We start from the raw sequence: 22,208 nt of genomic DNA, 5'->3' as shown, positions 1-22,208 counted from the left end.
TTAAATTTTCTTTCTAAAAACAATTTTCTAAAATTTATTTATAAAATAATTTTTAAAACTAAAAAATAAAATACAATCAATCAAAGTAAATACACATAAGAAGTGTCAACAAATTTATTTATAAAATTGTCTTTATCACATTTTTGCTTTTTTGTGTCTATTTGTATTTATTTCATTAGTACATTATTCTCTCACTTCACCTCTTGTGTGGTCACTTCCTCTCTCTCGTCTCACACATATTTTTCTCTTTCTCAAAGTAAATACACATTAGAAGTGTCAAAAAAACCTTTGTTTTTATTATTACATTATTCTCCCACCCCATGTGTATAATATTATAAACTTTGTTTTATAGTCACTTTCTCTTTCACGTTTTATACATATTTTTCTCTTTCTCGAAGTAAATACACGTAAAAAGCTTTAAAATAAAGAGACATTTGTGTTTTTTTTGGACTCGAATAATATGATGTTATTTTTTTTGAGTCAAAAAAATATTTTGATTTTTCAGTGGCCAAATTAAATGGAACATTATTATTTCATGGATTATTATTATTATTAAATGGATTATTATTATTACTATTATTAATTATTAGTATTACGGGAGCGTGTTGTAGGCATGGAATTCCCGAGTAGTACAGCGTAAGAGTTTGTGATTAGGAGGAAATGGAAAACCTTAAACCCTAATTAAACCCTTAACTCTCATTGTTGAAGTTGGATCTGATTCAATGACACATAATCCGAAGCATACAGTTGAAATTGATGAATGCAGTGATAATAATAGGCCATCAAAGATATCAAAAATCGAGTATCCCAATCCTAGCTACCACGACGGTGAACAAGAAGAAGAAGAAGAGCAAAAGGAAGGGATGAACCAACACCGTAGAATCCAACGCTATTTGGTCGCGATTGAATACATCGGAACTCACTTCTCCGGTTCCCAGAAGCAGCTCACTGACCGTACCGTTGTTGGTGTTCTTGAGGTAAAATACTAACATTTCCAATTTCCTATGTATGTAATGTTGTGATAATTGATTATTTATTTTATTGAATTAAATGTTTTACATTTGTTTGATGAAGGAAGCTTTTTGTAAATTTGTTGGCCAGCCAGTCTCTGTTATTTGTTCAAGTCGAACCGTGAGTATCACTGCTGCTAAAGTAGAATTAGTGTGATAAAGTATTTAATTTATTCATTATGACATGAGATTTGAGCAACAAAATAATTATTCCAGGATGCTGGGGTGCATGCTTTGTCAAATGTTTGTCATGTAGATATTGAACGAATCAGCAAAAGGAAGCCTGGTGAAGTGGTTGGTATCTCACATAATATTCAACTTTCTTTTTCACTTATATTTCTCTTGAGAAACTTCATCTTAATCAATTGTATTTTCTCTTTTGGTGTACAATTTTTATGAATTTATTATGACTTGCATGAAACTTCCTTTGATCAAATGTTGCTCAATCTATCTTGTCGAGTTTAAACTTTGTAGCTCTTAATATGTGCTCATCTTGTACTGTTGCTTCTCTCTGTCAAACGAGTTTAGTTTGAAGTTGTACATAAAGCTATTGTAACAGCTTGTTCTGTGTGCACATAGGAAACAGCTTGTTCTATCTTGTTTTGATATAAACATCCTCAATATATTATTCTTGATGTTGTTGTCTTTCATATTGATGCATATTATTTACTTCCTCTGCTTCTTGCTAGGCTGTCAGTTTTGCATTTTCCTCAGATTTGTATGGAGATGGATGTGGGTCCCCATCCCTTTTTAAATTTTGATTGACTTCAGTATTTTTCCATTTATTAATTGAGTGTTTTGATTTAATTGAAAGAGGGGTACGTCGTTTGCATTATTTATCAGTAACTTCCATCTTGTGAAATTACAGTTACCACCTCATGAACCTGTTGTGGTTAGAAGGGCCGTGAACCATTTCTTACAGGTATGTTCTTCTATGATTAGTCAATTTCATATCATTTGACTATAGCGGTTCTTCTATAATATTTGATCTTGTTAAATGGTGGAGAAGAAGAAACTGGAAGGATAGTTGATTCTACGTCTCTTTTCTCATCTCTGATTATATCCATATTTTTCTTGTGATTTGTCATTGTAAAAAAAAAATCATGTTTAAATTTCATCTGAGGCAATGTCAATGCCAAATAATAACTAAATGGGAAATTCAAACATGTTTTTGAATCCCAGCTAGCTGCAAATAGTGTGATTGCAGTATCCACCAATAATTCCCGAACCATGTGCTGGCTTGAAAAAGTTCATATAACTTGCAATTTTCTTTTTGTCATCCTATGATCAAACGTATCTTTCTCAATCATATTTACCTGTATGTAAAGTGCATTACTTATAGGCCAAAACAAGAACTACAACTAATTTCTGAGTTATTGTTTTTTGACCATTCAGCGTGGATTTTTCGAATGCTTTTATCCTTGGTATATAAATATATTTTGAAGAGTGTGTTGTTTGTGATAGCCTTACCTTAGTATGGATTCTTAACTTTTATACTAAAATGAGCTTTGTTTTAAATTCAAATGTATATTGCAAGAAGATAAATGAATTATTAAATATATTCTTGTACAAGTCTATGCCAATGTTTGTTATCAACTACATGTTTTACTCGAATGCAAAGTTGGAGTTACAGGCATACAGCTCTGAAAACCAAAACTGTTCCTGAAATTTCATTTATCAACTAATATCGTTTGAGAATATTGTTTGTGCTCAAAAGCTCCTGACTGTTTTTTTGGTTTATTTTAGAAGCAGAATGGTGACTTAATGGTCATTGATGTTCGATGTGTTCCATCAGATTTTCATGCCAGATATAAAGCACAAGAACGCACGTGAGTTACACATGCATAGGTTCTAGCATCACTGGCTTTGTGAAGCTCTGTTTTGTGACACTCATTCCTAATTGATATTTGTTGGATTATGGATGACGGAGTTGCTTGGTTTGCGAAACTTTACTTTATTGTATATGATAGGGACAATTTAGAATATCACAGGAAGATAGATCTTAGACTGTCTGATGATGTATAATTGTATATTTTATCATGCATTACCAAATAATTCTTTTGTTTTTTCTTCTTATGATCATGTTGCTATTGTAACTGTTTGGAACTTCCATACAGATACTTCTATCGCCTGTTGTCTGGGTCTGAGCCTCTGTCAACCTTAGAGAAAGATCGAGCATGGCATGTACCTGAGGAGCTTAATCTTCCAGCAATGCAAGTTAGTTAACAGTTACTTATATTTAGTAGATTATTACGTTTTCAGAACTATCATATGAGATGCAAGTCATAATGATATCCATGCAGGAAGCATGCAGAGTTCTAGTTGGACATCATGATTTTAGTTCCTTCAGGGCAGCTGGTTGTCAGGTGGTTTCTTTTCTCCGATGTTGTAACCAATAATAATTTATAAAGATAACATTTCAAGTAATCAGTAGCTTTGCCCAAAATGGAACCTTGTTCGCACATTGACCCTCTTATGTATTCCTTTGAATGGATGGGGCCTGTCCATGTATATACATTGATTTGTTTGGTGAACTTCACAATTATCACAAGCAATTGTTCTTACTTTGTCAATTTCTTGTGTATTTTTTCTGAAGTGTTTTTTACCGCATTTATTTGTCTCCTCTTTTCAAAATTAGAGGTCCTGTTTTGAAGTTCTATATCGTATCATACCGAGTTTATTTAAACTGTCCATAAAATATGACGTAAAATTGCCCATTACAGGCAAAATCACCAATTAGAACTTTAGATGAACTCAGTGTTGTTGAAGTAATTCAAAGTCCATATTTTCCATCTGTAATGGATAGAGAACGACAAATTAAAGTCGCTGATGATCTTCATGGCTGTGGCAGCAACGCTGAAGCTGTCATTCCTGTTAGCTCTAGTGCAAGAATTGATAAAGTAAGGGCATCAAATGAAGGTGTGGGATTTGGTAAAAGAAGGTATCATCGTTGTTTGGTGGTAACAGCGCGTGCACGTGCTTTTCTTTACCATCAGGTTGGTTTCTTCCTTTTAAATGAGGCTTCTAAGTTGTATGTTCTGCTTTGTAATTTAATCCTGCATGGACAATCCATTTTGGTCTGAATATAGATGCTAATTCATTTCAGGTTAGACTACTTGTTGGTGTTCTCAAAGCTGTTGGCACTGGGAACTTAACAATTCCAGATGGTAGGTACTCATACTAGTCCTCTCTTTTCATGTGTGCTAATATTCGTGGATACTTGACAATTTATGTACATTGATTTCGGCTAAAATGATCTCATTTTTGTTGTCCCATTTCAGTTGAAAGAATTTTGAATGCGAAGACTGTTACCGCAGCAAGTCCAATGGCCCCGGCATGTGGTCTCTACTTGGGAGAGGTGAAGTACGATCTACCTAGTTAGTAGACGCTGTGTGTTATGATCCTGATTTGAGGCCTAGCCTAGTACCTCCAAAAAGAGATGAGAAAAAATCTAGTCATTCACTGCCTTTTAATTTGCAATTACAATCCTTGTATTAGTCTATCAAAAACAATCATTTCTTTGTTATTGACTATAACAACCTATGCCGACAATACTTACTACCTTCTACCATTATGAATATAATGACTCCAATCATTTGGCCCCTGCACCTCACGTTTGCTTCTGACAAATGCAGCAACTTCTTTGGGCAACTTTGCTCCCTCTTAATCAGCCTCTATGGGCCAGGCATTGAATGAGTAAATAATTTCTCATCTCTTATTCTTAGAGGTACTTGTCCTCAACGCAAGAAATTATTGAAGATCATAACAACCGGTTCTTTCATTGAGAGGGCTACTAAGGGTTCTGATAAACTAGGAACTTGAGTGAAGTGTGAATAGTCCAGTTGTTGAGGATGTCAACTCTTGTACTATTATGCGTCTCACCAAATTTGGACTTACAATTCTAGGAATTCTTCCCCTTAATAGATCAATCTTTTGGGATAGTTTTGTCTTTTAGGCCTATACTCATATAACATTTTGAATCTCTTTGGAAGCGCCATGGAACATTGTAGAATATTGGTGTCAAATCAATAGACCTGAATTTGTCACTGTTTAGACGTGCATTTGTCTCATTTAAGGCCCACCAGTGGTTTAATTTTTATTTTTACGATTGTATCTTTATACATTTCTGTTTAAAAATATATATTTTTCAGTTTTTTTATGTGAAGAGGTAAAAAGATACAATTTTTTTATCTGCACTCTGCATTTGGAGCTTTTGAGACAGCAAATTATAGTATCTTTGTCAACGGGACTCTCCTCTAAAGTAAATGACTTTGGAGAGTAAAGTTAATAATATTGTATTAATAGTTAATATTCTATGTATATATTGACAAATTATGGTTGGTTGAAATATTACTAGATTTTTTCTCTTTAGTAACTATTAATTTTAGAAAAGCTAACCTTCTAAAGAAAATGACGTGTTTTATATTTTCTAGTAAAGGATAAAACAAATCTTCAAACTAAATATATTTGATTAAAATTAAAAATTTAATAAACAAATTTGATGCAGCATTAGTTAGTATTAACATCATGGTTACCAGTCAAACATGAAATCTACGAGATATGTAGTCCCAGTGTGATACTAAAAATTTAAGATATGATATGGTCTAGACACGTGCTTAGATACGGTTAGCAGTAATTTTATTAAAAAATGATATACATATATAATATTTATAAAAAAAATGTATAGATCATTCGTATACCGTATCAATAAAAGTATTATTAAAATAATTTTAATATATATTAGTTTTATTTAATAGTTAATTATTTAAAAATATTTTTAATTATCTCCTTACCTCACTTCCATCATCGATAATTTTTTTTCTTTCTAAGTCTCGCTCAACAAGAGATAGTTTTTTCAATTTAAGAGTAGCAACATGTATATATCTATTGATATTTCAAAAAAAAATTGTCTTACCTTTATTTCCTTGATTTTTATGAGACATATTCGCAATTATCCATGAAATATTCTAAAAATATTGGATGAATTAATTTTAAAAAAATAATAATTTTGATATTTTTAAAATAGGTATTCGTGAAATATCGGTATCGAATATGTATTTAATATGGATAAGTCTTTATTTTTAGAGTATATAAGCTTTACAAAGTTCTACATTGGATGAAATAAGGTCTACCAAAGTGTTTGTAAGTGGTGGGTAGTTATCATCCTACAAGTCAATTTTGTAGGGTTGTGTAAAGCTAAATTTAAATTTTAAAATGGTATCAAAATTTATTCAAGATCTTTTGAATCACCTACTATCAGATTACATCTATTTGACCGTTTAAATCATGTCCAAATATTCAATTTTAAATGTGTGTTAAGAATTTCAAATTAAATGAAATAAGATCTACAGAAGTATTTATAAGTGGTGGATAATATTCACCTTACAAACCAACTTTGTTAAAATTGTATAGGATTTAAACTCTAAGACGAGATTATGCAGAACTAAATACATGGTTACAAGTGCCTTTCTTTTTGTTAAACGTAAATTATTTCTTATACTTCCAATTTTTCATCACAAAATTAAAATAAAAAGTTGAGTATAAACAAGTTATAATAATTATAACTGAAGAAATATTGTTTTAAAAATAATATTAATTTATCTATAAATTCTTGTTGCCTCTTATACTTCAAACTTAACTCCCGATTTATAAGTTAGAAGCATTATCCAAGGGGATAATTTGAAACTGAAAAGGAACTATATCTGATACGAATTGGTAAATTGATTACCAATGGATGCATGCGCTTGTATGCTGATATCTAAGCCAAAGAGAAACGAATGTGAAGTATTAAAAGCAGAATGCGAACCTATAAAATTTGCTATTAGACTAAACATTTAACAATGAAGGCCATCAACTACAATATTAAAAGCTGTTAAGCAAAAACTACAACATTTAAATTTGGGCTTGTTTGGAAGTAGTCCCTTTAAAACAAGACAGCTACTCCATGAACGACCCAATAGCCGCGTGAATTGAACGAGTGCGAGCAGAATTTGTTCGGTGTATCAGCGAGTGCGGACCACTCCACACAGACCGACTATTTTTGGGGAACATAGCTTCACACAGATTTGAAAGCATGGGGTTTTCATGACATAAGCTCTCAAGCAGCTTAGCTTTTTGATGTCTATCTTGGGACTCCTACAAACACATTGAACCATTAAGTACATATTGCAACAACAAATATGCAAATAATCATAACAGCAAATAATCATAACAACAAATATGTAATTTCCTTGAGGCTTAGATAAAATAATGTTTGATATACCTTGTGCTTCTTCTGCTGGTGGACCAGTGCAGCTTGTCCTTCTTGTTGCTTTGTTTTATATTCATCATCAAGACCGACCATGTCTCCAATTTCCGATTTCTCTGCCAAGGTTCCACCATGCTTTAAAGTATCATCCATCTGTCTCTTCTCACTGTCCATTTCAATCTCTTCCTCTTCTTCTTCCTCTCCCTCTCCCTCTCCATCTCCATCTCCCTCCTCATCCTCGTCCTCGTCCTCTTCCTCTTCCGCTTCCTCAGGACGACGGTTCTCTTCCTCCACGCCATCATCATTATTGACTTCATTGTCCTCATGCCTTCCCTCAGAAGGGCTACGCCGCTTCTCACTAGTCTCCATCTTTGCAACCTCTCCTTTGTCTTCATCAGCATCTCCATCACTACCCAGCGATTCATCTGTGTTTGATGATGAATCCTCCCCACCAGGGCTCTCTACAAGCATGGATTCCTTTGAAACAAGAGAAAGTACAAGAATTATTTAAGCCATATGTTTACTTGTGAATTTCATGGAAAAAAAACGAGCAGATATTTTGATTTCTATATTGCTTGTGCAACAACCCTCATTTAATGTCTGGGATCAGATGCTGCCAAAGGTAACAGAAATCAGACGGGAAAATATCATTTTCATGCCGCTAAACATTGTTTTCAATGCAGATATACAAAGCCAGGTCAGTTATATTCTATTCTAAGTTAATTTACTGTATAAGAAACCAGGAAAAAAAACTCAAATCAGGGAAAATATGGAAGCTATAGAATAGAATAAGTAAATTTGTTGCTGTTAACCTATCATTTCAGCCAAGAATATATGACCTCAAACTGCCTCCAATGTTTCAAGGGATCTATGTTAAAGGATAAAACATAGCATAAACCAGTAAAATACCTCTTGCTTGAACTCTCTTGTATGCTTCTCACCACCAGACCCAAAATTTCCTTTTGCAATTCGGTCATTCTCCTCCCGTTCCTTCCTACGACGCTTTAGCACACAAATTGCACATAAGCAATCATGTTTATGGTGTCTTCTGCAAATAAGATAAAACAAGCATGCAAACATTTCAAACAAGACAGCTTTTGTCAGAAAACTTCTCATTAAGGATCCAAGTTTACAAATGAACTGAAAGATACATTTTAGAGAGCTTATGCTGAAGGAAATGCAATTCCCCAAAGTAAACAGCTTCTCATTCTCTCTATCCTACTTACTTAAGATTTATAATTAAGTTAGAAGAAAAATAGACTATCAGGCATATATCAAATTTATGGAAACAAAAACAAGTATATTGGCCTTCAATCTTTAATGTGTCTTTTAACTTGTTTGTAATACAAACAAACACAGTATGACCAAGAGATTCATTTAGTTTAAATTATATCAACTCTCAATCATTTCCATTATAAGAATGACAATATAATAGAACAATAAATAAGGTTAAGTTGATATTTGATATTTTGGAAAACGCACCCATGACGCTTTTTTTTCTTATGCTTCAACTGACCACTCTTCCCTACTTTTCCATCACCAGAAAGTGCCATATCTTCTGCTGTAGTCTTCTCAGTGCCTGATCCAGAAGAAAAATCAATGGCCGCATTGATATCAGAAAACCAAGGTTTAGCATGTTACATGAAATGGAAATAATCTGTTTTCATAATGTCATGCAAAAGTAGACCAATGTCCTTCATCTCCCTAGAGGATACAAAACAAACACAAGATACATGAAAATGAACACCACTGTCCTTCCACTTTTTTGTTAAACAAGCAATTCTTTTTATTTATGGAGTAAACTATGACTTGTTCCAAGGGTCTAGTCAAATTTAGACCAAAAAAAAAAAAGAATTCAAGAGGAAGATGAAATATAATTGATTATCATTCCAAAACTCCATAAACATTAGTTAGCTTTGGAGGTAAATTTATGAAAATGGATCTTAAAAAACTATATTGCTTAACCAAAATTTCTGTCTCGGTTTTGTCACAAAATATCTTAGGCAAAAAAAAAACAAAAATTTCTCAATTTCAAACTTATAAGAGAGAAAAAATGAGGGTAAAAGAGGAGCTAATCATGACCATTGAATCTTGTATAACAGTCGAGATTATATTTGAGTAAAACCAATCTTGATCATCCAACAACAACAACCAACCGTTCAATCTTGACCACCATGCAAGATTAATAGTTAATAGTAAAGATTAGCTCCTCATACAGGATACACTTCCAGTACATGGAAGTATCACCTTCGGTACCTTTTGATTGTTCACTGTATAACCCAGCAGCAGTCCAGTACTTCATAAAGTTCTTCTTTACTCGCCTCATAAGATCCAAGATATAGTCACCCTTATTGTTATACTTATAACAGTTCTCCCAGATGTATTTTACATCCTTATAGACATCCCCTGAATTCATATACTTGTTATTCTTTTCAAGGTTGCTGCATATAGTTCCAAAATCCATTGGTGTATCAATGATATCGAAATAGTCCTGGTTCCAGACAGTGTATGAATTATGATATTAGACACAAGTAACATAACATTTTTTTCAAAAACAGATCTTTACGTTTTTGTTCCAAGTTTTACAAAGAACCACATTAGTCTCCATGGATTAACAAATATCACAGAGCTTTGTTATAGAATAATCTCTGCCTACTGAGAAAGAGGAAGACAACAAGCATATGAAAAATATGCACTCAATTTCTACAGAAAGCATGCCAGGTAACATCTAGCAGTAATTTGCTTTATTCCCAACTTTTGAAAACATTAGGTTTAGGGCAGAAGTTGAGGTCGGCAAAAAACTAATACATTAAGGGAACTGAAAATAAAGTAAGTATGATCCAAATTTACTTGAAAATATTTATACTTACAGGAATTCCCAGAGCTTCAGGGTTAACAGGGACATTGAAGGGGTCAGCAGCATCCATTTTCATTACCTTCCTTATTATATATACAAAAAAACAACAACAAATCCAAGAGAAAATTAGTCGGTATCGAATCCATTCATAAAGGAGAATGCAATGCTTGGTGAAATACAAACTAAAAGAAGGAAAGTTCCAACACACCATTAAGGAGACATCCAATTCCTGTTTGTTATAACTAGGATTATGTGGAGGTGCTTTCCTTTCTTTAGAGTGGATAATCTCAGAGAAAGGTTTGGTTGTATGGTCAACATTTAATCCCAAAACCTTTGAAGACTTAATCTTGATGCTACTGGGTTTCTTGGATGAATTGACACTATCTTCAATTCTATCGGCATTGACACCGTGTTTCTCCAGCCCATGTTGCTGGCTACTCTTATCAGTGTCACTTTGTGTGAGAGCATCAGATGAATCCAACATTTTTGGTGTCCTGAGCTTCACCTTAACACGTCCAACCGATTTGGCAGCCCCTTTATGGATAGAACCATCATGATTTATGTTAGCAAGATTGCCATGTTGATCGGTACCGGTGGAAGAAGGTGTGTCAACTTCCATTGCAACAGAGTTATTATCTTCTTTATCATAATTGTTGTTGTTATTAACAATATCAAACTCCTCATCAAAAACAGAGGCTTGTTCCTTAGCAATGTTTTGCTTTCCTTTCTTATGACCACGCTTGCGCTTCATTTTCTTCTTCTAAATTCTAACCAAAGTTATTAGTTATTAGTTATTAAATCAACAAACCACAAACGAATTAACTCATGTGCTTTTTATGCGTTTCATAAAGGACAAGACCACGATTTAAACGAAAAGGAATAAATTTTAGCAAAATTGGATCAATTTACGAAATAAATAACATATCATTGAAGAGAAGAGAAGAGAAGGAAACAAGTTACGACTTACATATAGTTGAGTTGAGTTGAGGGGCAGTTATAAGAACCTAAACGTAACTGCGGGGGGGAATTGTTGGGTCGGAAAAAGACAGGTCACTCAGAATTCTTCAATTCACGGCGGTGGTGGCGGTGGCGGTAGCGGTGGACGACGCCGTTGCAACAGGAAACCCCATCTTCGATTTCATCTTAAATCTCAACTTGAAACGATTCGTTTTATTAATTACTCCTTAGGTCCCTGCAATTTTATTAAATTTTAATTAGGTCCTATATATGGGCTCAATTAATTTTTTCCATTAAATAGTATCATTTTTGTTTTTAATGTTATTCGAATAATGGTCTCAAATTTATTTATTTCTTTTAAGATAATAAAAATATCTCTTACAATTTACAGAGTAGTCAATAACACATAGTTTGTTTCTGGTTGGGGCTTTTTGTGTCATGTCAAATTAGGGCATGCAATTGATTTATGAGTTATTCTTTCATCTCATCTCATCTCATAAAAATTGACAACAAGCGGAGAAGATGTGATCCCACTTCTTTGATTGCAATTGTAACTGTGATCCAAATCAATTCAATTCAATTCAATTCTAGGGTTTTTTGTCATGTCGGATCGGACCAAGGTCGTGGTGCGGCACTTGCCACCCACCATCTCCGAGGACTCTCTTTCCTCCCTAATCGACGGTTCCTTCTCTGGTCGCTACAACTGGCTCTCTTTCCGTCCTGCCAAAATCAGGTTTCTTCTTTTTTATTGCTTTTCACATTCTTCTGTCGTATTATTATGCAATTTCTTACATTTTATCATACTGAATGGATTTTCAGCCCCAAGCATACATCATTTTCTAGAGCTTACATTGACTTCAACAAACCAGAGGATGTTATAGAGTTTGCTGAGTTTTTCAATGGACACGTCTTTGTCAATGAAAAGGGTAACTCATGTTATCATATCATAAATATCAACTGCTTTATTATATACCCAATTATCTCCTTATCTGTCTCACTCTTTTTCCTTCCCAGGAACTCAGTTCAAAGTCACTGTTGAATATGCTCCTTCACAGCGTGTTCCAAAGCAGTGGTCTAAAAAGGATGGTCGTGATGGAACCATATATAAAGGTACCATTTAGACACATATTGCAATGGATACATGTGTATCTCAATATGACTTATGTGTATAGTTTTCTCCTTTTGATGAGTATATATAATTGTTTCCATGGTGAACATCTAGATCCTGAGTATCTGGAATTTCTTGAACTACTTGCCAAGCCTGTTGAAAATCTCCCTAGTGCTGAGATACAGTTGGAGAAAAGGGAAGCTGAACGTTCTGGTTCGTCTATTTGTGCTTTAAATATGCAGTAAATTACAACTTCAAACTTTCTTTTTTTGACAAATGTAACTTTGAATTTTAGAGACATAAAAGCGTGCCCAGAACAAGCTGGTAGAGTACTTTTTTTTATATTCTTTATTAATTGGGTTTATGTCGTTTAGCAGGTGCTGGAAAAGATGTTCCTATAGTTACACCACTGATGGACTTCGTGCGCCAGAAAAGAGCTGCCAAGGGACCGCGGGTGATTTTGCATATGATTTTGATATCTCAAAGAAACTTATTTGGTTTTTCGTTGTCATTTAGCCATCACTTTAGAGAATGTTTGTATGTGTGTGCGTGTCTATTTGTGAGCGCGTGCGGAGATGAGAGTGGGTGCATTTATTCTGAGCAAATCTCACATAAATAACATTTTTTTTTCTGTTTTATCTATTTATTAGCACCATCCTTTCCTTTCTTACCAAGTGTACATGATATTCGTGCAGAGGTTATCGTCTAATGGAAAAGTGACCAGGAGAACTGGCACACCATCAAATGGAAGCTCTAGTTCCGCCCCATCAAGACGTGGTTCTGCAAGGAAGAGAGTTTCCACCACAATGGTATTATGCATTTATGCAAGTAGCTTTAAATGTAATCCCTTCATGAGTTCACGAAGAAAGACTTTTTTATTACCATGATACCATCACAAGTTGTATTTTTTATAGATGTGATGAATAATTTCTTTCCATTTACCTGATTTTTCAATTGCATATTGCTTTGATTCATTGACTGGATGGTTGGATGGAATATATTTTCAATTTATGGCTCTAAGGAGAAGTCAAGTACTAGAAGTCTATAATCTAATTTCTACCTGGTGTACAAGGTTTTCTTGCTGAAGATAATACTGCGATCCTTAGATTATTTTAGGTGTAGCTTGGAAACTGTTTGACACTGACAACCACTTTTACAGTGTATGAGTAGAAATTTTAAAAGGTTGCTCTTGTTCTTTTGTCAAACTACATATATAATATTATTGCATGCTGCTTGGCTTTTAAGAAATTTCCCATTGGCACATTTTCCAACTTGAGTTTTCTTTTTTAAGGGAAGGCAGGGTTATTACTGCCTTTCTGATTTAGGGGCACGGTTTGTGATCCTTAGCTTGATTACTGCTGATGTGAATACAAGTGTGTGTGCGTGTGACAAATTATAAAGCAGGTTTATAGATTTTTACAGGTTCCTCAAGTATAGGTCTACATATCTTTCTCATGAGCAATCAAATAAGATTTCTGGTTTAGTTGTTTGGTTTTATTCGAAAGAACTAGATGACTTGGCTTATGGTTGGAGAAGAGTTGATGTTAAATTTTTGAACTAGTCATATTTTTTGTTGTGTACTATATAGCTCCTCATGTGTAGATACTTTGTTGCTTGTGATCAATCATACTTGGATAGTATATTGTTAAGAAAACTGTAGATTCTAATTACTCACATGAGAATAGGAATGGCCCTTAGGCTCAAATGTTAATTAAAACTAGCTTATCCTTTTGTTTCAACTTTGCATTTTTCTGTACTTACGATGCTAGAGTTCTGAATTTTCCAAGCAACTTTTTTACTACATAGAAAAGTCAAAGGAAGTCATTAATTACTAATAAAATGTTCTTCACTCAACTTTTAGTATAATGGAAACAGCATAAGGCCATGAGTATTTGATACTTCTAACTCTTTTGAGTTTTAACATGTCTGAGTTTTTCTTTTACGGTGAACAGTATGTTGCAAGGGACCCAGGGAAAAATTCTACTGTAAAAGACAAATCAACTTATATTTTGGTTCCCAGGCAAGGTGATCAGCATCTTTCAAATAAATCTTCAAATATAGCTTCTTCAGATGGAAATCCAACTTTTGATGAAAATGGTGAGGTTGATATATTTGTTCAAATTCTGATATGTTATTGTTGAGTATTCTATTATTGAAGTAACTGCTCCTTTTTTATCGGTTATGGGAATTTTCTTACCACCTTGTCCATCATTTCAGGAATTGCTGGAAGTAATGATGCTGGGAAGAAGGTACTGCTTCTTAAAGGGAAAGAAAGAGAAATAATTACTGTAAGCTACTGATTTTATCTTCATGGTTCAGTTCTATTTATGTGTGGCATATGTTGCAAAAAGATTGACATAAGTTGCAAAATACTCCCATTCCTTTTGAAAGTCAACATGTACCAATATTCTGATTGGAAGCAATTTGCATGTATTACCTTCTTAGAACTAAGAAGTACTCACACTCCTCTCTTGTGGCTTTTTCGTTAACATCACATGTTTCTTTGTATTTGCGGCTTTATATTGATGATTGTCATCAATGCCGTCATTATTTTGACTAAAACTAAGTTTCATTTTGACTGATTCATTTTTAATAAACATGCAAATTTCAGCTAATCCTTACATTGTTGTATTTTACTAATAGCAAGTGGAATTGCTGATAAACTCAAATTATAGTTTAATGTTATTCCTGTTAAAAATGTTAACTGGAGATCAAAGATTAAATATGTTTACGACCAGTCTTGCATACACGTCAATGAATAATTATAAAGATGTGAACTGAAGATATAATGATGAAAAGTGATTTGATAGGTAAAATTTACCAATGTGACTGCCAGGATGTATTTCCTTATAATGTTACTACCTTATTCCTGCATGATGTATGAAATATGATGAATCATAAATTCATTATCAATTGGGGTATGGATGTGTTTTAGTTTATTGCTAGTGTCCTAGGTGGATTCATCTGTCAGGTTCATATTTTGGCTGCAGTTCTTTTACGAGTGTATTTTGCTTGTTTCTTATTATGCAGGCATCTGATTCAGATAGCATGTCACAACATCATAGCATAACATCTTCAGCTAAAACAATTCTTAATTCAACAGCTCTGAAACAGAATCAGCGGCATGAAGGTAGTGGAAGAATTATCAAAAGCATACTCTCAAACAAAGATTTGCGCCAAAATCAGTCTTCCAGAGCCTATTCTGAGCGGCAGCTCCAAACATCTAATCTAGAAAAAGAAAAACAACCCACTCGCCCCTTACATGTGCAATTGATTTTGAAGGGCACTGATGGTGCGCCAGAGAATAGGATTACTGTACATGGTTTGCATGTGTCTAGTGAGAGACAGGAGAGGCGTTTTAGACAAAAGGACAGACCTGACCGTGGTATTTGGACAAGCCGTTCCAATGGAGGTGATGAATCATTGTCATCCTCAGCTTCCTCACAAGTTGATCCTTTGGAAGGTATATGCTTTAATTTTTACTTGTAGTGTTGTTTTGGCAATCATGAACTAATCCTCTGTGCTTGTGTAAAATAGGAAAAGATTAAAAATAACTCTTGACTAACTTATACAGTGGACATATTAAGCCACAAAATGTTACCATTTTACACAGCCTTATTACACTTACATGATCTTCACAAGTTGATATGTATACAAAACAGGAGGTCATGCAGAGTTGAAACATGACACACGCAGTGCAAGAAGTGGGGAGGTAAAATCTTTTGGAAGTCTTCGTGCCAGTCATTCATCAGAAAATGGTTGGTTTCTAGCTTTGGAAAGCAGAATCTAAAAGTTTGTATGTGCTTACATTCAGGTTAATATTTGTGTGAGTTTCACTGCTTGTGATCATTTAGGTTTCAATAAGCATTTTGGTCGCCGTGGACCAATACATGGGGTGAAGGATGTTGATGGCTATTCAGTTTCGAGTGAGGGGAAGCATCCTAGAAAACCTAGTAGCTCTGCTTATGGTTCCAATGAGGTACCTAAATTTATTTTCTGCATGGTGACACTGCGTATTGTTTTCTGGTTCAATAAATGACCAATATCTTTAAACTGCAGAAACAAGTTTGGGTCCAAAAAGCAAGTTCTGGGACCTAGAGTATTTAGATTGGTGAGACACATTTCTTTCATCAGACCTATAGATTACATAACAAAGAAAAATCTGGTTGATGAGCCAATCTTAAGACTTGCATGATTGATATTCTTTATGACCTCTTTAAATTTCTTAGTTTAGCATCAATGTTTAAGGATATATTTATGACCCCATATTACTCTAGATCCAGTTATGGTTGATTTTCTTTGTATCCTACTACTGTCGCAACGCAACCAATTTCTCTATAATGTTAAATGTTTGTTCTTTGAATTCTTATAACTGTAAAGAGTGATTTCACTGTGTTTTTAATGAAGTTGTGGATGATATACTTTCGGCATGACTTTCTTTAAAATGTAGTCTAGTGATGTATTCTTTTTCCTTTTTCTCCCTGGGGGGCAGTGGCCCAACTCCTGCTGGATACCTTCTCTTGGAAGTTGTAATAGTATTTCAATAATTGCATTATTTTTACCAAACCAATGTGGAAAATCTCAATTACATTCATGAGGTCATATAAATGTTAGATTAATATTATTTTTCTGGTACTTACATGTATCAAAGTTGATGGTTTACCCTTGCAGTGCTAAGCTTGCTGACATACAATTTTGGAGCATGCATACTTTTGCTAGCTGCCAGATTCTGTCTCTTTTTGGTTGACAGATTCTTACAAGTGAAGGAGTTAGTGTGGTTAAAAAAATTCTTTTGTAATACAAGGAAGGAAAGTACTGTGATTTGGCTTTAAATATTTGGAAATAACTTTATTGAAGATGGCTTCGAGTAAAAAGAGAAAATGAAAGCAGTGGAATCACATTGTGGGTGTCTCATTTTCAAGTTGTTGCGTGTTTGAAGAATTATGGAGAGATTTGCATTGCCCGGCAAGTTGACAAAAAATGAACGTTGTCTGGGTTTATATATCTTAGTATTTTTAGTGTAAATATTCCTTTATTAGATAAGGGTATTGGTATCCTTAGTTTCTATAAGATACAATTACAATCCCTTATTAGCTGTCTGTGAAATTCAAGTGAGCGCTTGCTAAGACTCTGTTACTGGGTAGTTTTCTAGTTACCTTTGTTCACTACTTCGATGGATGACGAAGCAGGCTCGCGTCTTGGGTTGTTTGTTGACGGTTGCTACTTGTAGAGCTCATACGCTGTAGATGGTGACATGGTGTGTTACTAATATTACTGTGTGGATTTTGATTTTCTATAAAATAAAATATTAATGTACAGTATGGTGTTGCATAACAAAGCTGTTATATAATGTTGCCAGTTTGTTGATTATGTTATCCATTTTTTGAATGGTCAATCCTTCGTTCCAGCACAAGTTAAAGATTATTGTTGACGTATTCTTAACCTTAATTGATGGATAAATTTTTTAAAACAAAAAAGATTGAAATTTAATTTAATAATTAATTTTAATAACTTATTTTATATTAAATTTTAAAATACATGAAAAATGGTACATCAAAATTTATATGCATATCATTTTAAATATGCAGTGGAATAGCGTTCACTGATATCTTAAACTATAAATAGGATGAAGTATCAATGAAAAAATAGAGCTCTTGAAAAAGAAATTAAGTAGTGCATTAAAAAAAGTTAAGTAGTGCAATCAGTAAACCGTGACTTGTAACTTTTTTTTTTGGTGTAAAAATTGAGGAGGTTGTGTATTTATATGTTCATTAATCTCGTTAATACTTATTCTAAATAATAATTATTAAAATGAAGAAGCTATATAAGAAGGAGATTTTTGAATGCAAACTGCCAAACTGATATTGGAGGAAGCACCGAAAGAAAATAAAAAAGGTTAGCGCGAATTTTTTAAATTTTTTTAACTTATTTAGTTGACCTCTACTATAGTAGATAATTTCTTAGAACATTATTTTTATTTCAATAATATAATCCTTAAAGAACTCAATATCCTACGAGTTACTCCATATTTTCATACTTTTTTAAAATTTATTTATTGTTGTCTTTCCTTTTACAATTTTATTTTCTTTATACAAAAACTAAGAATTGACTGCTTCTATAAAATATTAAAATCTCATTCTACATCCTAACATTTAGATGGAGCACTCGATTTTACGAAAACCTTTGGAACCTTCAAAGAATCGTTTAGAACTGCTCTTAGTACAGCGACATGTTGTGGGCTTGAGGTATGATTTTTTATGATCTAAATTTCTTTAATCTCTCTCAATCTTTTTGATTTCTTTAAATTTTGTTCCTTTTTCATTTTTTTTTATAAATTAAAAATTTATATTATATTAATCATGCATGTAAATTTTATACAAATATAAATTATTTTATATGTTATTAATATTTATGAAAATTAACAGTATTTAATAAAATTGATAAAACATTAATTTTGTTATATCTTAATAATATATCCAATGATTTTAAATTTGTGTAAATTTTATATATATGATCTATATAATAAAATGTTTAATCCAAATCAATTTTTTTAAAACAAGTAAAACTAAGATAAACTGAGAAGAGTCTATCATCTATAATTTTTTCATAAAAAGTTAATCTTCTATAAAAATCTAAAAAATTACCCATTTACCAAAAAGAGCACAATAGACTCTAGATATAAATCATGTAATAATTTACTTACATGTGAATATAGTAAAAAGAAAATGTGAATATACTGATACAGTGTTGATATGATTTTACCATCAAAGTGTTGAGATATAATTTACATCAATGCATAGTTTATTTATTTATTTAAGCCCCTTCCACTCCTCTATATTTACCAAAATACAGATAAAATAAATAGTAAAGGAAATATTGTACGGTGAGAAAAGAAAAAAGTTTGAATGGTGGTTGCCACTGCCACTCCTAAAAAATCGAAATTAAAACTAAAATCTGAATGAAAAGTAAAAAATAATTTTAGATCTGAACAAAAGACAGATCAATGTCGGTAAGTTCTCTTGTTTTGTTTCCCTGCAATTTATTTCATCATGTAATTTCATCTTTGACTTTTGATTTTATAAACATAATAATAATAATATCTTTCATTCATGATTCTGTATTATTATTATTATTATTAGATGCCAAAATCAATATTGTCTTTTCTTATAGGAATTAGGAATAGAAGACCTAGAATTGATGATGATGATGATGATGATTTAACATTAACAACAATATGATGAATTGATGATTTATTGATGAAGAAAGTTATTTGTAGATATTAACAACAATGGATTTACCTACAATTGATGTTGACCTTGGACCTGAGAAGATTGATGATGAGAAAGATGGAGAACCTTTGTTCCATTGTGATCTTTGTGATACAGAAGTAGTTCACAAGTTGGCTCAAATGTTCCTTCCAGGATTAGCCTCTGCTTGTGTTGATAACACATCAGGAGGTCTCTTCAAGACTCCTGGTTCAGTCACTGTTGATTTGAGAAAGGAAATGATTGATTATCTTACCCAAAGAAGTGAATCTTTTGTTGCTGAATCTGTTATCTTGGATGGTGGACCTGATGGTGAAGTTTCCGACCATCCTTTTGATATCATATCTAATTTTGTTGACGACTTTGCCAGTTCAAAGAGGAATTTTTTCAGTCGGGTTTCGGCATGGCTACTCAGTGAAAAGAGAGAAGACAAAATTGATGATTTCATTCAGGAGATTGACATGAATGGTTTTTGGACACTTGATAGAAGAGAAGCAATTGCACAGACTTTGCTAAAGAATGTTGACTTTCACAACTCATTTCATTGTACCATGACTTTTCATTCTTCACAAGACCTTGCCAATCATGTCGTTACTTGCAGCTTTCGACCTATGATCTGCCAAAATCAAGGATGCAATACCAGATTTTGTGCAGGTCATTTGAACAAGCATGATTCAACTTGTCCTTTCAAGATAATTCAGTGCGAACAAAGGTGTTCAGATAACATTATGAGACGGGATATGGACAGGCATTGTATAACTGTTTGTCCAATGAAGCTTGTAAATTGTCCTTTTTATGCAGTCGGTTGTCGCTCCGCTGTTGCACAATGTATGATTGAAAAACATTGTTTGGACGACGTTCAATCTCACTTGTGGCACTTGCTTAAAGGCATATACAAGGAAGCATATGGGGACAGTCTTCAACGACGAGTGGAGCAAATTGTACAGGTCAGTCTGTGTTAAGATTAATGACTACTTTTTTATTGCCTCAAGTTGCAAATGCAAAACCATACTTGAGGAATGAGGGTGTACGAAAGGAAGTCACTGTTATTGGATAGAATCAATGGAAAAAGTCATTGTTGATATTGAATGTGTGGTCCCTATTCTTTTCTTACGTGTTGGTTATTCAGAATTCTTAAAACTTTCAATGCTGAGACTTTCATTTTCAAATATATACGTAATTTCATCACTGGTTATTTCCGCAGCAAATCAGCTAGTGAACAACCTAATTAATGTTAAAGGATTGTATTAACTACACTGTGCTTTTATGAATTCTACATTAATTGTCGTTAATAATATCATTTGCAGGTGCTTTCTTCCCAATTTATATCCAGTAAGTATATGGAAGAATTTTCCTTCCCAACATAATGTAATTGATATAATGAAACACCGCTGTTTTGTCTAGACATTTGTTTTTCATATTCAAATGATGTTTGATTCTACTCTTAGAGAGAACATATTGTAGATGAAATATGGATATCCATCTTTTTCATTATATATTTCAAATTAAGCAATAAGGTTTTTGAATTATGTGTTGGTCACACCCATACAACAGAACTGTCAATATGATTGTTCTACAATGCAGCTTTATGTTGATCTGTTCAAGATAATACTTCAACATCCATAGGCCAAAGCCACATACACATTATTCCTTGAGAAAACATGGTAACTATAGCTTGTAGCTATAAAACTTTTCTGCAGACATATGCTCCTCTCCCATTGATAAAAATATAATAAAACGCGACTTGCTTAATATTGTTTATTTCTTAACATAGTACCCTGACTGAGAGTTTGAGGGATTGAAGTTGGTTTTATCCCGAGTTGATAGGTATATAGTTTGTGTAGCTTTAAATCATTTGTTGATGGAGATATGAAATTGGAAACTATTACCATCGTTATAATTTATTGTGCCCTATTATTTGGGATGAAATACCCTATTTATTTGTGATAACCAATATTGAAACTTTTTTTCTTCTTGTGATAGGCATCACCAGGCAGCCATTTATCAAAGGCGCGGGATGTTAGATCTTTGAAGTTCATTGTGAAGGATATTGAAGCTAAACTAGGGCCTTTTGAAGTTGGTGTCACACAGAAAGGCAGTGCAGAGACTATTACCAAGAAAGATGATAGTGAAAAAAATGCCAATAGTGGCAGTGAACAGAGCACACAAGCTTCAGATATGGTTAGTTCATCAGATAAAGCTGAAGTAAGTGACATCTTAACTATGCATACTGCTGAGAATACTGACAAGAGTGAAGAAAGTGAACATAGTCGCACTGAAATTGAGAGAAGTGAAGAGAGGATACAGACTTCAAATATCTCAAAGCTACCCGATGAAGCTGAAACTAGCCTTGTAAGTGAAGGCAGTACACAGATTGACAAGGAGAACAACGATGCTGGCACAAGTGAATTAAAATTCAAGGGCAACGAAGAGAATACTCAGACAAGTATGGAAACATTGGCAGAAGAAATCAGTGCCACGAATGAGGACTGTGTAAAGAATAGCAAAAAAAATGAATATAGTGAAGATGGTAACTTTGAAGATAGAGATAATGTAGAGAGCATACATAATTCAAATACGAAAACTGCGGGTAATGCAGAGAATAATGTCAAAAACAAAGATACTGAAGATGATAACTTAAATTAGAGCACACAAACTAATGTCAAAAACAAAGATACTGAAGATGATAACTTAAATTAGAGCACACAAACTTCAAACCACATAAAACTTGAAGACTGAAATCAGACTTCCAATAATGCTATCC

At 33.3% G+C, this 22,208-nt stretch overlaps 4 protein-coding genes across 11 annotated transcripts; 3 read left to right on the top strand and 1 right to left on the bottom strand.

Moving 5' to 3' along the window:
- Positions 1–585: 585 nt before the first annotated feature.
- On the top strand, positions 586–5,169 carry LOC101502580 (uncharacterized). Of its 2 annotated transcripts, none has more exons than XM_004485397.4 (10): positions 586–977; positions 1,075–1,131; positions 1,227–1,304; positions 1,879–1,932; positions 2,757–2,839; positions 3,128–3,227; positions 3,314–3,376; positions 3,734–4,006; positions 4,117–4,181; positions 4,292–4,432. In XM_004485397.4, the coding sequence occupies exons 1-10, from the start codon at positions 723–725 to the stop codon at positions 4,293–4,295; spliced, it is 1,032 nt and encodes a 343-aa protein (XP_004485454.1). In that variant the 5' UTR covers positions 586–722; the 3' UTR covers positions 4,296–4,432. The 2 variants fall into 2 exon arrangements, with proteins under 2 accessions (XP_004485454.1, XP_004485453.1); XM_004485396.4 differs by having other exon boundaries at positions 587–977; positions 4,117–4,177; positions 4,292–5,169.
- A 1,621-nt stretch (positions 5,170–6,790) lies between these two features.
- LOC101502263 (uncharacterized) lies at positions 6,791–11,287 on the bottom strand. Of its 2 annotated transcripts, none has more exons than XM_073368633.1 (7): positions 11,082–11,287; positions 10,128–10,874; positions 9,514–9,748; positions 8,740–8,836; positions 8,167–8,305; positions 7,273–7,734; positions 6,791–7,145 (listed from the first exon to the last, which is right to left on the bottom strand). In XM_073368633.1, exons 2-7 carry the CDS (start codon positions 10,863–10,865, stop codon positions 6,948–6,950), a joined length of 1,869 nt encoding a protein of 622 aa, XP_073224734.1. In that variant the 5' UTR covers positions 10,866–10,874; positions 11,082–11,287; the 3' UTR covers positions 6,791–6,947. The 2 variants fall into 2 exon arrangements, with proteins under 2 accessions (XP_073224734.1, XP_073224729.1); XM_073368628.1 differs by having other exon boundaries at positions 10,128–10,881; positions 11,082–11,286.
- A 39-nt stretch (positions 11,288–11,326) lies between these two features.
- LOC101500988 (regulator of nonsense transcripts UPF3-like) lies at positions 11,327–17,549 on the top strand. 4 transcript variants are annotated; one of them, XM_073368640.1, is made up of 13 exons: positions 11,327–11,804; positions 11,891–11,997; positions 12,086–12,181; positions 12,294–12,392; positions 12,557–12,633; positions 12,875–12,988; positions 14,132–14,276; positions 14,397–14,467; positions 15,210–15,642; positions 15,842–15,937; positions 16,034–16,158; positions 16,239–16,290; positions 16,899–17,549. In XM_073368640.1, the coding sequence occupies exons 1-12, from the start codon at positions 11,674–11,676 to the stop codon at positions 16,275–16,277; spliced, it is 1,533 nt and encodes a 510-aa protein (XP_073224741.1). In that variant the 5' UTR covers positions 11,327–11,673; the 3' UTR covers positions 16,278–16,290; positions 16,899–17,549. The 4 variants fall into 4 exon arrangements, with proteins under 4 accessions (XP_073224741.1, XP_004485449.1, XP_073224739.1 ...); XM_004485392.4 differs by having other exon boundaries at positions 16,851–17,549; XM_073368638.1 differs by having other exon boundaries at positions 16,831–17,549.
- Positions 17,550–18,306: 757 nt separating this feature from the next.
- LOC101500248 (uncharacterized) lies at positions 18,307–22,092 on the top strand. Of its 3 annotated transcripts, none has more exons than XM_012714231.3 (3): positions 18,307–18,424; positions 19,456–20,391; positions 21,428–22,092. In XM_012714231.3, exons 2-3 carry the CDS (start codon positions 19,468–19,470, stop codon positions 22,088–22,090), a joined length of 1,587 nt encoding a protein of 528 aa, XP_012569685.1. In that variant the 5' UTR covers positions 18,307–18,424; positions 19,456–19,467; the 3' UTR covers positions 22,091–22,092. The 3 variants fall into 3 exon arrangements, with proteins under 3 accessions (XP_012569685.1, XP_004485444.1, XP_004485445.1); XM_004485387.4 differs by lacking the exon at positions 18,307–18,424 and adding an exon at positions 19,030–19,188; XM_004485388.4 differs by lacking the exon at positions 18,307–18,424 and adding an exon at positions 19,045–19,188 and having other exon boundaries at positions 19,350–20,391.
- The last annotated feature ends 116 nt before the right edge of the window (positions 22,093–22,208 follow it).

This window comes from Cicer arietinum, chromosome 1, assembly GCF_000331145.2.
Source record: "Cicer arietinum cultivar CDC Frontier isolate Library 1 chromosome 1, Cicar.CDCFrontier_v2.0, whole genome shotgun sequence".
Classification (NCBI taxonomy): Eukaryota; Viridiplantae; Streptophyta; class Magnoliopsida; order Fabales; family Fabaceae; genus Cicer; species Cicer arietinum.
Note: the sequence above shows the minus strand (reverse complement) of the source record. Positions and strands in the feature narration are given on the sequence as shown.

Coding starts and splice junctions, on each gene's coding strand:
- LOC101502580 (XM_004485396.4), top strand. CDS start 723: ATGACACATAATCCGAAGCATACAGTTGAAATTGATGAATGCAGTGAT. Junction 1,305..1,878: donor AAAGGAAGCCTGGTGAAGTG/GTTGGTATCTCA, acceptor GTGAAATTACAG/TTACCACCTCATGAACCTGT. Junction 2,840..3,127: donor TATAAAGCACAAGAACGCAC/GTGAGTTACACA, acceptor ACTTCCATACAG/ATACTTCTATCGCCTGTTGT.
- LOC101500988 (XM_073368640.1), top strand. CDS start 11,674: ATGTCGGATCGGACCAAGGTCGTGGTGCGGCACTTGCCACCCACCATC. Junction 12,182..12,293: donor TGATGGAACCATATATAAAG/GTACCATTTAGA, acceptor GTGAACATCTAG/ATCCTGAGTATCTGGAATTT. Junction 12,393..12,556: donor AAGGGAAGCTGAACGTTCTG/GTTCGTCTATTT, acceptor GTCGTTTAGCAG/GTGCTGGAAAAGATGTTCCT.
- LOC101502263 (XM_073368633.1), bottom strand. CDS start 10,865: ATGAAGCGCAAGCGTGGTCATAAGAAAGGAAAGCAAAACATTGCTAAG. Junction 8,837..9,513: donor ATACAGTGAACAATCAAAAG/GTACCGAAGGTG, acceptor CTTCTGGATCAG/GCACTGAGAAGACTACAGCA. Junction 8,306..8,739: donor AAGAAAAAAAAGCGTCATGG/GTGCGTTTTCCA, acceptor TCTTATTTGCAG/AAGACACCATAAACATGATT.
- LOC101500248 (XM_004485387.4), top strand. Junction 20,392..21,427: donor GAGTGGAGCAAATTGTACAG/GTCAGTCTGTGT, acceptor TTCTTGTGATAG/GCATCACCAGGCAGCCATTT.